This window comes from Crocodylus porosus, unplaced genomic scaffold (genome assembly GCF_001723895.1).
Source record: "Crocodylus porosus isolate Cpor-Errol unplaced genomic scaffold, CroPor_comp1, whole genome shotgun sequence".
NCBI lineage: Eukaryota > Metazoa > Chordata > Crocodylia > Crocodylidae > Crocodylus > Crocodylus porosus.
In genome coordinates, this window is record NW_017728910.1 from 15,278,267 (window position 1) to 15,292,436 (window position 14,170).

General features: G+C 43.7%; 1 protein-coding gene across 2 annotated transcripts in view; it reads left to right on the forward strand.

The window, feature by feature from the left end:
* ECT2 (epithelial cell transforming 2) overlaps positions 1-14,170 on the forward strand; it is a 72,765-nt gene that overhangs the window by 41,385 nt on the left and 17,210 nt on the right. For both annotated transcript variants that reach the window (XM_019532741.1, XM_019532740.1), the window contains 6 exons: positions 2,013-2,109; positions 3,228-3,309; positions 5,269-5,347; positions 5,562-5,681; positions 10,381-10,519; positions 13,609-13,763. In XM_019532741.1, coding sequence (XP_019388286.1) covers positions 2,013-2,109; positions 3,228-3,309; positions 5,269-5,347; positions 5,562-5,681; positions 10,381-10,519; positions 13,609-13,763 — 672 coding nt within the window. The remainder of the gene's footprint in view (positions 1-2,012; positions 2,110-3,227; positions 3,310-5,268; positions 5,348-5,561; positions 5,682-10,380; positions 10,520-13,608; positions 13,764-14,170) is intronic.

The window sequence follows — 14,170 nt, forward strand, 5'->3', positions numbered from 1 at the left end:
GGAGGAACTTCTTCACAGTTAGTGGCCAAAATCTGGAATGGCCTCCCAAGGGAGGTGGTGCTCTCCCCTACCCTGGGGGTCTTCAAGAGGAGGTTGGATGGGCATCTGGCTGGGGTCATCTGAACCCAGCACTCTTTCCTGCCTATGCAGGGGGTCGGACTTGATGATCTATTGGGGTCCCTTCCGACACCAACATCTATGAATCTATCAGCTTCAGCAATCTTGATTTATAATTAGGGATTCTGTTTTTCTTCTGTTTAACCCCCCACCAATGCTTTTCAATGACTGAAATTGAAGCACTGCTATATGTATGCGTGTGTGTGCATATATGCATGCATGTCTGTACACACACCCACTCCTGTCTCTGCCCTTCTGCATTGGGTCCCACCCCCTGGGCCATGGAAGCAGCTCCTGTCCACGATCTGGCCAGACTGCAGCCTCAAGCCTGCTGTGGGCACAAAGATCTGGGGGAGCACGTGCCCCCCTATGCCCTCCAATGTGTTGCCTCTGCTCCCCCCACTTCCCTGCATAGACTTACCTGCGGGTAGCTGTGGGAGCTGCTCTCAATACTGCCTGGGTACCATGTGCATATGTGCATGCACACATATATGCATGTGGTGCCTTCTGCCGGATTTGCCATGTTCCCTCTACTCCCTTACCAAAAGCAGTCCCTTGGAGGCTGAAACTCTGCTAGCCTGCAAGGGGAAATCTGCAGCTTCCTGTGGGCTTTTTTTTTTTTTTCTCTTTTCAAGGAGAAAATGGAAAAACCCAGATCCCTGGTTAAAATGCTGAAGCTCAACTTAATCTAAGCAATTCACCCAATATAGTAAATCCAGATCTTGATGGAAGAAGGGGAAGCACTGTTGAGCTGTAACTCTTTTTCCCTAATCCTGTATGCCAGAACATGACACTAATCTCTCCAAACTAGAAATTGCCTGCAACAGCCCTGTTCAGTCAGAATTGTGAATGTTGCATAACTAAAGATGATTTTAAAGAACAAATGGGTGGTATTTATTTTTAATTACTTTTAAATTAATTTAACTAAAGTTAGTAATAGTAATGAATCTGCTATTCTTGAGTGAAACTCTGTGGTTGAGTTCTGGGAGCATAAAAATTGTCTTTAAGTATAGAAAATTAGTGGAAGGCCTGGAGCTCCTAGCTGATATGCTGGTAAATGGTATACTCCATAAGTGGTTGGGAAGGGGGGTGACATGTCAAGAAGTCAGACTCACTCAAGGATCTTGCATCCCTTTTCAGTACTATCAAGTCAGGATCTCGTTAACTCTCTCTCACTTGCACCTAAATAATAGTGTTGGCTAGGGTTGGCCAACTCTTATCTAGAAGTTCCTAGATCCCTGGTAGCTTTATACATATAGACCTGAACCTTACCCAAAATTTGGTTTCTTTGTCTCTTGGTTAACGCAGAATTGCATAGCCAAACTGACAGTCTTAACTGGTGGCATCACCTTTGTAAGGGTGGATAAGATTGTACTTGAATGACTCTTTCAGAAGATACAGATGGCTGTAATATTTTGATTGTAGAAATGACAAAGGGTTTGGGGTTGGGGAGGGAATATAAAAGGCTTCTTTTTAAGATTTGCTAGTGAAGTGATAACTTGTATGCCATGCATTATCTTAATCTGGGTAACAAAGGTTTTTGACGATAATTTTTTAATATCCCTTAAAAAATATATAAGCCTTGTAAAGATGCCTAATGGATATCCAGAAGTGTGTTGCATGGCTCATGCATTTATGCATGCTGCTTAACTTTTATTTACAATTTCTGTCAACCACTGTCTCCTTGGCACAGATTTGCTGAGTGATTAAAATAGTATAATTTTCCTAACGCTCTAGTTTGAGAGAGTTCTGTGTTGCTGGAATATATTTTAAGAACCAAATTTTGACCCATTTTTAACTCTACTTTTAGTTGTCTCAAGTAGAAGAAAATTCCTTGCTGCTCCGCTGTTAAAACTCTCTTGTTTTATGGATTTTTTTATTTTAATTTTTTTTAGATAAACCAAGCTAAACCTGAATGTGGTCGTCAAACTCTAGCTGAACTCCTGATTCGACCAGTACAGAGACTGCCTAGTGTTGCTCTGCTTCTAAATGGTAACGCGTTGATATGATATGTTTTATTTTAGTGTGGCCTGCAGGTTAAAAAGCAATGTGATAGTGGTGATTTGGTTGGTTTGTAAGAGCTTTGTACATGTATGGTTTTAGTTTAATTTTCTTCTTCTCATGGTTAATGACAACTAGCAGTGCTGCTCATTGGTTCTAGTAGAGACTTGACGACTTCTTTGGTCTGTTTTAGGGATGCAGATGTAGGCAGATCTCTATTCTAATGGTGGGATATGCATTGAGTTCCCAAAGCAACGTGACTTGTTTTAATACCAAAAAACCAAAACAAAACTGGGAAAACTTGAGTTTCGTAGTAGGAAATAATTTTCAAGTTTCCATCATGTCAGACTTAAGTGTCTGCTTTGTTAGTATGTGAATCCTCTGTTGGTGTAGTCATTATGTACTCCTAAGTGATCCATTAAATATGTTGTCGAAGGCAGTTGGGATGAAACCTACTCCTAGAAGTAAAATTTATTGTACCTCACGTAACAGAAGCATGATTTTCTGCTTCACTTGAAGTTTTTTTTTTAGTCTGCCATAGCTTTTTAGATGCAAATGACTTGCTTGCATCCGTCTGCTGTTTTCCACCTCCAAAAAATTGAAAAAGTGACCACTTTCCTCTCCCAAAATATTGTATCGCAGATCTTCAAGTAAACTTTACTCGGTTTAACTCAAATGGACTAATTTTTAATTTCATGTTTCATTTTGGGCCCTATATTGATTTTTCTCCTTCAATATTGTTGCTGTGCTGCAAGGAAACAGACTAAACTCTCTGGAATAACTTCCTTTTGTGTAAAACAAAAAAAACCCTGAATGGCTAATTATTGAAGTAACTATATAAGTAAAATACAGAGATCTGAAACAAGTGAGCACAAGTTGTGCTTCTTGCACAAGTATAGGTGAGCATAAAGATGACTAAAGTTATGTATGTCTGAGCTGATTCACTATAAATCAAAATTGATTCCTTGGTGGTGGTTGGGTTTTGTTTTTAAATGTCAGGTGGAGGTTGCAATGGTTCTTTAACAATTAAAGAAGGATGTTTTGGGGAGTTAGAGCTGAAATAGTATGACTTAGTGTTGCGAGATCTGTAACATTTTGTTTAATTGTAGACCTTAGGAAACATACAGCAGAAGACAACCCAGATAAAGGCATTTTAGAAAGAGCCATCGAATCATTAAAGGAAGTGATGACGTAAGTGATGGTTTGGGTATTAAATATTTTCTTGCATCTTGTTAATGCCTTTTGAATTAATACAGGAAAGCACTTGTGTGGGTTGTCAGGTTTAGAAGCTCTGCTCGTGCTCTCTTTGTAGATTTACCTATACTCATTCCTTATTGCTCTTTTATCATGGCGTAGTTGCAAACAACTTGGCACAGTGTTTGCAACCCAGAGGGGATGGGAGGCTGTTGTTGCGGATGGTCATATTTGTGTCACCCTGATCCTGGGTCTCTCTAGGGCTGGTGAAGTCTGGCATGATTTACGGATCTTAATATGGATTCCTTGGACAGCTCAGAATTTTAGCAGTATTGTGGGCCTAACTTCAGTTTTCTTCCCAAATCTAATTTGTGTTTCTTGAGTGGGGTCCATCAAGGGCTTCTGCCGTGCCCATAACCGAAGAGCATCTCTTTCCTGCATAGGAGTATAAGGCTTTTTGAACAGTCCTCATGACACTGACCCATCTAGTGTAAAAGTATGGTGGCGGTTGGTGGGGGGTGGGGAAGAACAGCAGAATTCATCTGTTCTCTTGAATCTAATGAATACTATCATTTGAAGGGCAAACTAATGGTGAGAGGTCACTTTATTTATTTTTTGGTATTAAGATATTGCATGTAAGATTGCTTAATTTACTAACAGATGCCAACCTCCATCTGGACGCTTATTGGGTCTTAAGGTATACCATGTAGCCCTAGAAATGAGGTATTTTGTGTTTAAATGAAATTGTTTTGCTTGTTTTTAAAAAAAGAAAAGAGTATGAAACAGTCATTTATTTACTTCTGGCTAACCCTTTGCAATTTAGGGGCATCACTTAAGCCAAATATGGTACAAAATGCCAGTTAACTCCTAGGGCTAGGGACAGACACTACACAGAAACTGGTTTCAACCTGTAACAGAACAGATGTTCAGTGGACATAAACCAGTCTGACAATGGCTGACCAGTTTGAGATGCAACATTTCAACCAGATTTATCACACTTAACTGGTTTGGCTGAAATCAGTTTATGCAATGTCTGTCCCAAATGGTTTGCTGGTTCAAGTTAGACCAGACACCTCCAGCATCCTGGCATGCTCTCTGGGCCAGGCAGGGCGCTCTGCTTCACAGCAGGGCTGGCCCCTTCCCTCTGCTCCCTGGCTGTAGCTCTGGCAGTCGCTGCAGGTGTCTACCTGGCTTCTGACCCCCCCCCCTCTCTGTTAAGCAGGCATTGCCCCATCCCTCACAGATGCTTCTCAGCATTAGCTAGCAGAGCACATGCTGGCTACCTCCAAGCTGTGTCACATGGGACAAAGGCAGAATCAACAGGTAGCTGGTAATGTCCCTCTGTTTTGTTAATGGGGTCATAAACACTTAGGGGTGATGAGCATTCAGGAGGTGGGGGGGAGGGGGCTTCCTAATTGTAACATCCTTGCCTCCCCTCAGCTTAGCTATATGGAAGTGAAGGGAGGCTGCTCTAGTGCCCCTCGGCTTCTACCTGAGCCACTGCAGACGTGCCTGCATTTCTGGGATGTCTGTCATCTTACAAAACTGATGTAGCTTAGCCTGGTTAGACTAACTCGCAACAATTTGAATCAATTCAGGCTCAGGTTTTTTTTAAATGTTTGTCCCAAGCCTTGCACTAGATACATTGCTCTCCAAGCTGCTCCAACAGTCTGAACAACATGCTGGGTCCTGGTAATGGGCACAAACTTGTTCCAGATCTACAGATACACCTATATTAAGTGCTTTGACACTGCTCTGTGGTTCTGCTGGAGTGGCATGTTTTGTTTTTTTTACTTCCCTTCTCTCTCCCCCAAATAACTTGTCAATAACAAGAACCAGCTGTAGGAACCATATCTTTGAATGTCCACTTTTTTTCTCTCTCTAGTTTCTTTTTAAATTCAGTGTGATTGTTTATTGTTTCTCAAAACTGAAGGCAAACCCTAATATTCTTTACAGACACATAAATGAAGATAAAAGAAAAACAGAAGCACAAAGGCAAATTTTTGATGTTGTCTATGAAGTTGATGGATGTCCAGTAAGTATCTTAAGGTGCAGACTTTATAGAATGGCTCCCTTAGCAAGAATGCTGTTTAATTTGATGTGTAACCTTAATCATATACTTTATGCACTCAATGGTCTTCACAAAATGCTTAAGGTGAATTGGTCACTATTTGCCCTCTTCCAGTACTCAGTTGGGCAAGAGGTAATTTAGCTCCTGAATTAAACAGTTTCTCAATTCTACCATATAGGCCAATCTTTTGTCCTCTCATCGAAGCTTAGTTCAACGATTGGAAACAGTTGCCCTTGGTGATGACATCTGTGACAGAGGAGAACAGGTCACACTTTTTCTGTTTAATGACTGTCTAGAGGTAAGACTGCAGAAAATACTTCTGAATTGTGATATTGCAAAGTATTTTACAATAACTTCATTTGCTTTGGATATACTTCAGTATAAACATCTCTGACTATAAAGAATTATTTAATGGGAAGGGCAAGTTAAATACTCAGCAATGCTATCAGTATTGTTTCATGGAGCCTGTTTCATGGAGCTACTGTACAGACTGGTGCAATAAGTAGGTAGTCAGTACTAAATAGGGCTGTGCGAAATGGCTATGCTTCATTTCCATTTTTGGATTTAGCCGTTTCAGAGGGACAGCGGTGTTTCAAATCACTGCTCCATTTCAATTCGGCTGAATCTGTTTTGGAGTTTCGACGCTGATTCGGAGATTTGGATCAGCCGGGTGGTTGCAGGTTCTCCTGTAGCTTCTCCAGCTGTGCCTGACTCTCCCCAGGCAGGGGGGACTGCGGGAGAAGCCTGTGGCTGCGCTGCCCAGCCTCATCCACTGCCTGACCCCATTCTCCTAGCGCTTCAAAAAATTTTTTAAAAAAATGCCCCGCACTCACCGGCTGTTTCAGCAGCTGTCGGGGCCTCTGAGGGCTTGTGGCAGAGCCCCCTCTGTGCACTGCAAGGCAGTGGGGGGCAGTGGGTATTGCCCACCCCCACCTGGCACCTGTGCGGCAGCTGCCCCATGGCATGGGTGCTGTGATGCTCGGCAGGGTGCCGTGTGCTATCTGGGAACTGGGGCTGCTGAGGCTGTGGTGCTGGGCTCTGGCTGACTGCTGGATCTGCCCCAGCTCCCAGACAGCACACAGCACCCTGCCGAGCTGTGTTGTACCTGCGTGATGCGACAACTGCGGTGTGGGTGCCAAGCAGGGAGGGCGATCCCAGCTGTCTCCCATTGCCCCATGCTGTGTGGGAGGGCTCTGCCACAAACCTTCAGAGGCCCTGATTGCTGCTGCTGCAGCCTGTGAGTGCAGGGCTTAAAAAAAAAAAAAAGTGCTGGAAGGTTGAGGCCACGCGGGGGATGGGACTGGGCAGGACAGCCATGGGGGCTTATCCCATAGCTTCTCCGGCTGTATCTCTCTGCTCTGGCAGTAGAAGCTCCCATGGCTTCCCTTCTTAGCCCCAGCCCCAGCCTCCCGGCTCTTCTTAAAAGGAGGGCTGCGGGCTGGTGTTGGACTGTTCCCAGGGGGCATGGGCCCCCGGATCTGTGCGCAGGATGACAGTAGGCTGCCGTCCCTCCCCCAGAGCATTGGGATTGGAAGGGACCTCGGGGATGGATTGCAGACACTGGCCAACTACAGATGTCAATATCAGAGCAGCCCTTGCTCTGCCCCCCCTGCCCCCTCCTTCTGAGTTTGTTTCCCCGCAAGCCCATCTCCAAAACATTTTGAAACATTTGGGATGGATTTTTGTTTCAGAGATGTTTTAGAGCTTTCCATTTAATTTTGGATTCAGTGTTTCAGGCACCAATATGGGCCGAAACACCTCCGAAACAAAATGGCTACCAAAGTTTCACACATCCCTAGTACTAACTAATACAACAATGATGGCACACATCTATTTGGTACTCTGGCTGCTAGATAGTACCATCTCTTGACCCCTTGTTTTTAAAGATTTTCCCCCCTGTAACATTGCCTAGGCTTACCTCTGTCCTATAGTGTACTGTCACAGGTAGTGCCACATTACAAATCTCTTTCTCTGAAAATCGGTGTCCTTCCCTTGCACTCCTATCTTTACTCAGAAATGAGAAGTTTTCCAGTCTCTCTTTTGTGTACCTCTTCTCATAGCTCAATGAGAGATGCAGGGATTACTTGCAGCAGATTCTCTTAGGGCCTTGTTCCAATTTATGTTGTAATCCACACAAATGTTAATCAACTTAGGGTTGATGGACTTAGTGGAACAGTCATACCTTAAGGTGGAAAACCTTCTCTGATTTGTCTTTCACCTGCACAGCTGTGACTTGCCACTAAAGCAGGGATAGGCAACCCCTGACACATGTAGGCATTTTGCTTGGCATATGAGCCTTAGGGTAGACAGCGGAGGAGCCACAAGGGGCCTGAGCCTTATTATGGCAGAGCAGCCGAAGCCCCTTCCCTGCGGTCCGCCTGCCTGCGGGCCCTGATGCAGCTGTCTGCAACCTTCTCACTACTCTGGGGCTGCGGCGCTTACTCTGCTGTGCCCTGGTGTCCCTGCTCAGCATGACTTGGGAGGAGCCACTGCATTCTGGGATCCCGAAGGACTTCAGTTTGGGCAAAATACCTGTAAGGAGTGGCCACACCTCAATGGAACAGTAGTAAAATTAGGTGGATTAGAGAGAATCCTGCTGTGGAGTAGTGTAACTTCAAGAGGAATAATGAGTACTTAAAGCCACTTCAAGTTTTAATATGCTGTCAATCCAGGGGTTAAGACCTCCAGATGCTGCCTAAAATTACCTTGTCACAAGGTCCTTAGTATAGGAGTTCTTAAGGCAGTGAAAGTAATTGGAGTGCATGTGGACAAGAGCATACATCCCAGTAGGACATGCCACATAAAATGCTTTGCTTTATTGTTCCTTGTGTCCATTTCAGCCAGGACTGTTCTTGCTCTTGGTATGCCCACATGATAGCCTTGCCTGCTTTGGAGACAGTTAAGGTGGCAGTGGAGGGCTGCTGTATACTGTTTTTCTTTGTCTAATTTTCAGAGATGAAAGTATAGATACGTTTCATGTTCCAGAAGGATACTAAGCATTGCTAGTCAGTCTTAACTCTGTTCAATTCCGTATTTGCTTGAAATATAAGATGACCCTGACTATGGCAGCCCTCCAATAATTAGATTCTATATATGGAAAACTTATAAATTTGTTACAATTTTCCAGGTGTGGAATCTTAGTGGAGGGTTGTCTTGAATTCGTCCCCTTCCCACTGCCACAGCAGGGAAAATGGTGATGGGGAGAGGGGGGTGGGGTGGAGATGGGGGAGGAGGCAGGTGGCACCTTTTGGCACATGTTCCCTCCTCAAGCACAATGTGGGTAACAGTAAGGGGATGGGGAAGGATGGAGGGGAGGGCAGAAGCTTCAGAGGGCAAGCAGAGGCAGCAGGAGACTGCTGTGTTCTAACTCTGGCCCCAATCCAGATTTAAGGCCAGAGTCAGAACCACAGCATTGCCTGTCCTGTTCTCCCTCCTCCCCCACCCTTTTTCCCCTGTTAACTTGAAATGAAAGGGATTAATGACTATGAAATAAATATACTGTAGCAATTTTTGCATATATGCAAACCATATAGGTGCCTATAGATGTAGTTCATCCAGAACTGATGCTTTTTAAGTTGTTGCAACTGCTTAAAGATTTAGCAACACTCCATAAACACTCTTGTCTCTTGTGTGGCACTCTTGTACCTACTTACACACAGAACAAACTATTCATGATATCAGTCCAGAGCCAAAAGGCACGTGACTTGTCTTACCATATAGTTCATTGGGCTGTGCCCCAGTGGAATCAACAGCATTTTAAGCCATGGTGCCTCTACAGCCAAACACTGTTCAGTATGTGTGTGTACTCCAGATAATCCCCTCCCTTTACCCCCTTCCATGTGCTAATTAGTGCCCTTCTTGCAACTGGAACCGGGTGCGCTTGTCACAAGTCCTGGGACCCTCCAAAAATGCAGATGAGGTGTGGGTCTGCCTGGTTCATCTCCACCACATGCTGGGTGGGGCCATACTAATCGTATGCAACAGGCTAAGGGAGGGGGCAACAGAGCCTCTCAACTAGGTAGAAATTTGGGAATGTTTGCCAGCTATTTAAGGCTCTTGAGGAAATGGGAATCATTGAAAACAGGAAAGAAAGGAACTGCTCCACTGTGGGTGTGAAGGAGAAGATGAAATGTTTTTGATGTAATGGTTTGCCATGACTTGGAAAAAGAATGGTGCTGAGGGGGAGTGAGCACAATGGGCACAATATCTTATTAAGCTGGACTTTTGTTGTTGGTCCATATGGGCTAGGTAATCAGGTGGTTTTCCCAGGGCAAGTGATTGTCTCTGTCTCTGATATGTCTTCCATGGGAGGCCTGTATTGAACAGATTCTTTTTGGTGTTGGGTGGTGGAACTGGAGCTTGCTCCATCCACTCCATGCATTAACCTGGTGTGCTTCCAGGACCGGTCCAAAAAAAACAGAAAAAAAAAAAGTTTTATGGGCATGCTCAGCATGGGCTGTATTCTGTTAATTTCAGAGTTGGTTTTCATGACTTGGTACGTACTGCTTCTAGCAGCAGTTTAATGGTAGACAGTGTGTTTTAAGTGGGGAGGCTTACTTGTATGCAAATGTAAGATGAGGAGCTTTTTGCCAATGTTGTTTGGGGGATGGGTCTTGTCTTTGAGTAAATATGGTAGTTTAGATTGTGGTTAGTAATGTAGCCTGTTGGGGTCTAGCTACACTAGCATTTGGCAATATCTAACTGGTGGTAAAAACAACTTCTAATCATTTCGGCTTGTTTTGAGGAACTATTTTAGTCTTCAGGGTGGTCACTTTTTTTTCAAGTGGCCTTCCTATAGACTAGAAATTTTTTTTTAACCCCCTCTGCCCCTGCAACAAACCCCCCAGAATTAGTTTTATTTCAAGTAGAAACACAGATCCATGTGCTGGAACTGGCTGCTAAGATAAAGCACTAAATACTTTTAGTTATCTGTTGCTAGACCATAAGCCTTAATTTAAGGATTGATTTAATCATGTGACTTCACCATTTTCTTACAGATTGCAAGGAAACGACACAAAGTTATTGGTGTTTTCAAGAGCCCGCATGGTCATACCAGGCCTCCGGCATCTCTGAAACACATTGTTCTTATGCCTCTTTCACAGATAAAGAAAGTGTTGGACATCAGGGAAACAGAAGGTATGTACATTTGGAGTTACCTTGTAGCTAAGAGACTATGGTTTGGCAGAAAAATGGTGTGTAGGTTGTACACTGAAATAGTTATACAAAATACCTAGGAGTAACTAATCATGTGATTACCGACTTTAGCTGGCAGTTTGAGTGCAATTGCTCTGCTTGAAAGTACCAGGCAAGTTTTTAAAGGCTGTCGGCCTGCAAACCAATATGTGTGTCATTAGCCTTTAAGAGTTGTTTTTATCAAGAGTCAACTAAATGATATTGTGAGCCTGCAGTTGAACAGAAATTTGATTGTTAAAGCTTTCAACATGAAGCTTCTGTTCCACTGAGTGCACTTGCTTTTCTTGCTTGGCCCAGTGCTGTCTCCTGAAATAGAGATATTAATTTAAAATGTGGTGATGTTACTTGAGAAGGAGTTGCCTTTGGCATCTGAGAACAAAGGTTTAAAGGACTAAACTCCTGTAACCACTTGGTCATATTGACCCCACATGGATTTGTTTTATAGGAATGTTTCACGGTAGCAGAAAAGAACATTGCTTGGAATTTAAGGTTGTAGTAACAGTGCCTTTATGAACTGGCAGACTAATTGCTAGACATATAATCGGGAAATTAAGCTACAGTAATGTTTCACTTCTGGTGACAAGCCTTCATAACAAACTTGTTTTTGCTTGTTCTCCAGAGCTCTTTCAACAAATCTTGCTGGGTTTGTATTTGTTAAAGGTGGAAAAGAAGCCATCTATTAAGGTGGAGGCCTCATCCAATCTCATTTCATCTCTTAAAAATGACTGCTGTAGTTTAATTGGTATTTATGCATACGTAAAAAAACAAATTCTATCCATTTGATACGAGATATGGGAATTTTTTTCGTCAATTAAAGTTAGTCTCTGAGCTTGCGTACACTAGAGAAATGTTTTGTTTTTGACAAAATAGTATGATTGAATGCTTCCAACTTGTGTTTCTGAAGCAGCGCTGAGCCCTGCTTGCTCACATACGTACTCTCTAAACTCTCCTGTGTTGAATCTTGCTTTGGGGTTGCTGGCTGAGGAGTACAAACCACAGCTTGCTCTACCTGCATATAGAGCAGGGTTGACTTGTCATAATTCTTAGTTTTTATTGTTTAAATTGCAGATGGCCTCCTCCTTATTCATTCCATAAAAGAGCCCATAGGACACGTCCAGATGAGTGTGCACGTGTCTGCTGCGGCATCTCAAAGTAGTTTGAGACTCTGCGAGAGGCATGCTGAGAACCAAAAAAATGTTCCCCGTGTTTGTGTATTTGCAGCACAAACTCTAAATTTGATACTGGGAAATCCCCCCACACACGCGCAGCCCTTCCTAGCCCTCCATATCTCACCCTGTGTGCCCAGCTGCCAGATGGGATGGGACCTGCTGGTGGGATCTATGGGTGCATGGGCAACTGTCCCTACATTCTGGTTAGTGAAGGGGTTCAGGGGGAGCTCTGATTTTTCTATGATTAAAAAACCCAGAGGCAAACACCAAAGCGTATAGATATGTAGAATTTATTTTATTTTGATGATAGAAGCACTGGTAGGCTTCCAAATTGCTTTAAACTTGTAAATGTATCAAAAAAACATTGCCCAACTGTGCTCTGCTTGCTTGCACTCTCGCTTGCTCTTAGTGGCATTTCATTTTAATTGCAGAAAAACATAGATTTTTGGGTATTTTAAAGAGTAAATTTGGGATTTTTTTTAATCATAAAATTTGCAATTTTTAAACATGGAACATCAGGATTCCTTCTAGTGAGGCAAGTGGCAGGACCCAGGCAGAGGAGTATGCCCAGAGCTGGCACTGGGGACCCAGCTGGAGGGCAAATAAGGTGGCTGACCTCCTGGCCATGTGGTGCCAGGAGGACATGCTTTGACAGTTCAAAGCAGGCCACTACAATGAGCAGATCTTTTAGGCGATAGCTGCCCAGATGGCAAGGTAGGGGGCACACATGGTAGCACACAAAGGCCAGCTATGCAGCCATAGCCCACCGGCAGCTAGCACAGAGGTGAAGACAGCTCTGCTGCAGTGCCCATGCCACAACCCATGCAGCCCCTGTCCAGGTCTGGCAAATATGCAGACATGGGACTGCAGATCCAAGGGAGCAGATGCTGGCACAAGTTGCAGCAGGTCACAGTCATACAGCAGTCCAACTAGCACAAGGGACTAGTATCCTCATATGTCAAGTGGCTAGGCCTCAGAAGATCCTGCTTTATACTGCTGCAGCCAGCTCAAGTGCTGGCCCCTGCCTTCAGCTCCCTGTGGCCTTTAGCTCCCTGGGGCTGTAGATCTGGGAGATGGGAGAACCTGACCCTGCCCAGCAAGTCACACAACTTGCCCCACAGCAAAGTGCATGTTCAAGCACATCTGCTGTGGCACATATCCCTGGCACAAATTTGTGCCTCCAATGTTTGAGTTGCTGCAAGCGCACGTGCCTGCATGTGTAGATATGCCAATAGTGTTCAATTCTGGTGCTTCAGTGGTGCTTCTCAGTATCACTTCTTGATTGGAGGAGTGATAATCTACTCTAAAGCTGCAGACCTGAAGAGAGAACCCCAGAGTTCATAGGATCCTGGAATAGTAGGTTTGTAATGGACTACTAGAGGTGATCTAATCTAACCCACTATGAAAGACCAGGATTGTCCTTGACTAAACTCTCCCAGTTGTATACCTGTGTAATCTGTGTTTAAAACATCCAAGGATTCCACAAACTCCAGTGATAACCAATATCCAGTGATTCCTAGTTGTCACAGATGAGACGGATTTAAATGCAGATGAGGTGCTAATATCCAACCTACATTTTCCTTGCTGCATTTTTAAGGCCATTGCTCTATTGCTCCCTGTGGCCAAGAGCAGTGCATCTCTGTTCTCCCTGTAACTACCCATCAGGTATTTGTAGACTGATTTGACTTGATATAGTTTCCTATCCGCTACAGTGTGGGCTGCTTCCAATCTCTTACTTGCGCCAGCCTGCTCTTGAAACATAGGAATGCAAGTTTAACTTATAATCTTCTTTAGAATTGTATGCAGGCTTTACTGTCCTGTCTGGAATATGGTGTGAACTGAATGTTTGTCTTTGATTTGTAGATTGCCGGAAGGCTTTTGCTTTGGTTGTGCGACCACCAACAGAACAGAACAACTTGTTGTTCAGTTTTCAGATGACAACTGAGGAACCTGCTAAAGAGGATTGGCTGAAGATGCTGTGTCGGCATGTAGCCAATACAATTTGTAAAGCAGATGCTGTAAGTCCTTTACCAGGTTCTTGATGAAAATATTTCACCCCAAATGTATTTAAACACATGAATGGCTGCTTTCTTTTGACAATAGGGGAAGCAAATTGTTAATAGTGGACACAAAAGCTAAATTAGGGTAGAGAAATAGGTTTTAGAATGTCTGCATTCAATGCAAAATTACTTTTGTATTGAAGTTATTCTGTACTCCTCCTGTGATGGTTAGGAAGTAGTAGGCCTGACTTAAGTTCTGTAGTACATAATTTTTTTTTTTTTTTAGGTTGCTACCTACTTATGCTTGTGGAATTGTTTAGTTCTTTTAGGTTCAGTACAGGCCTTTGGGGGCATTGAGAGGTTAAATTGATTCAAAATGGCTGCCTGATATCAGGCAAGTCAGGATGGGTTGGGGTGGGGATAGC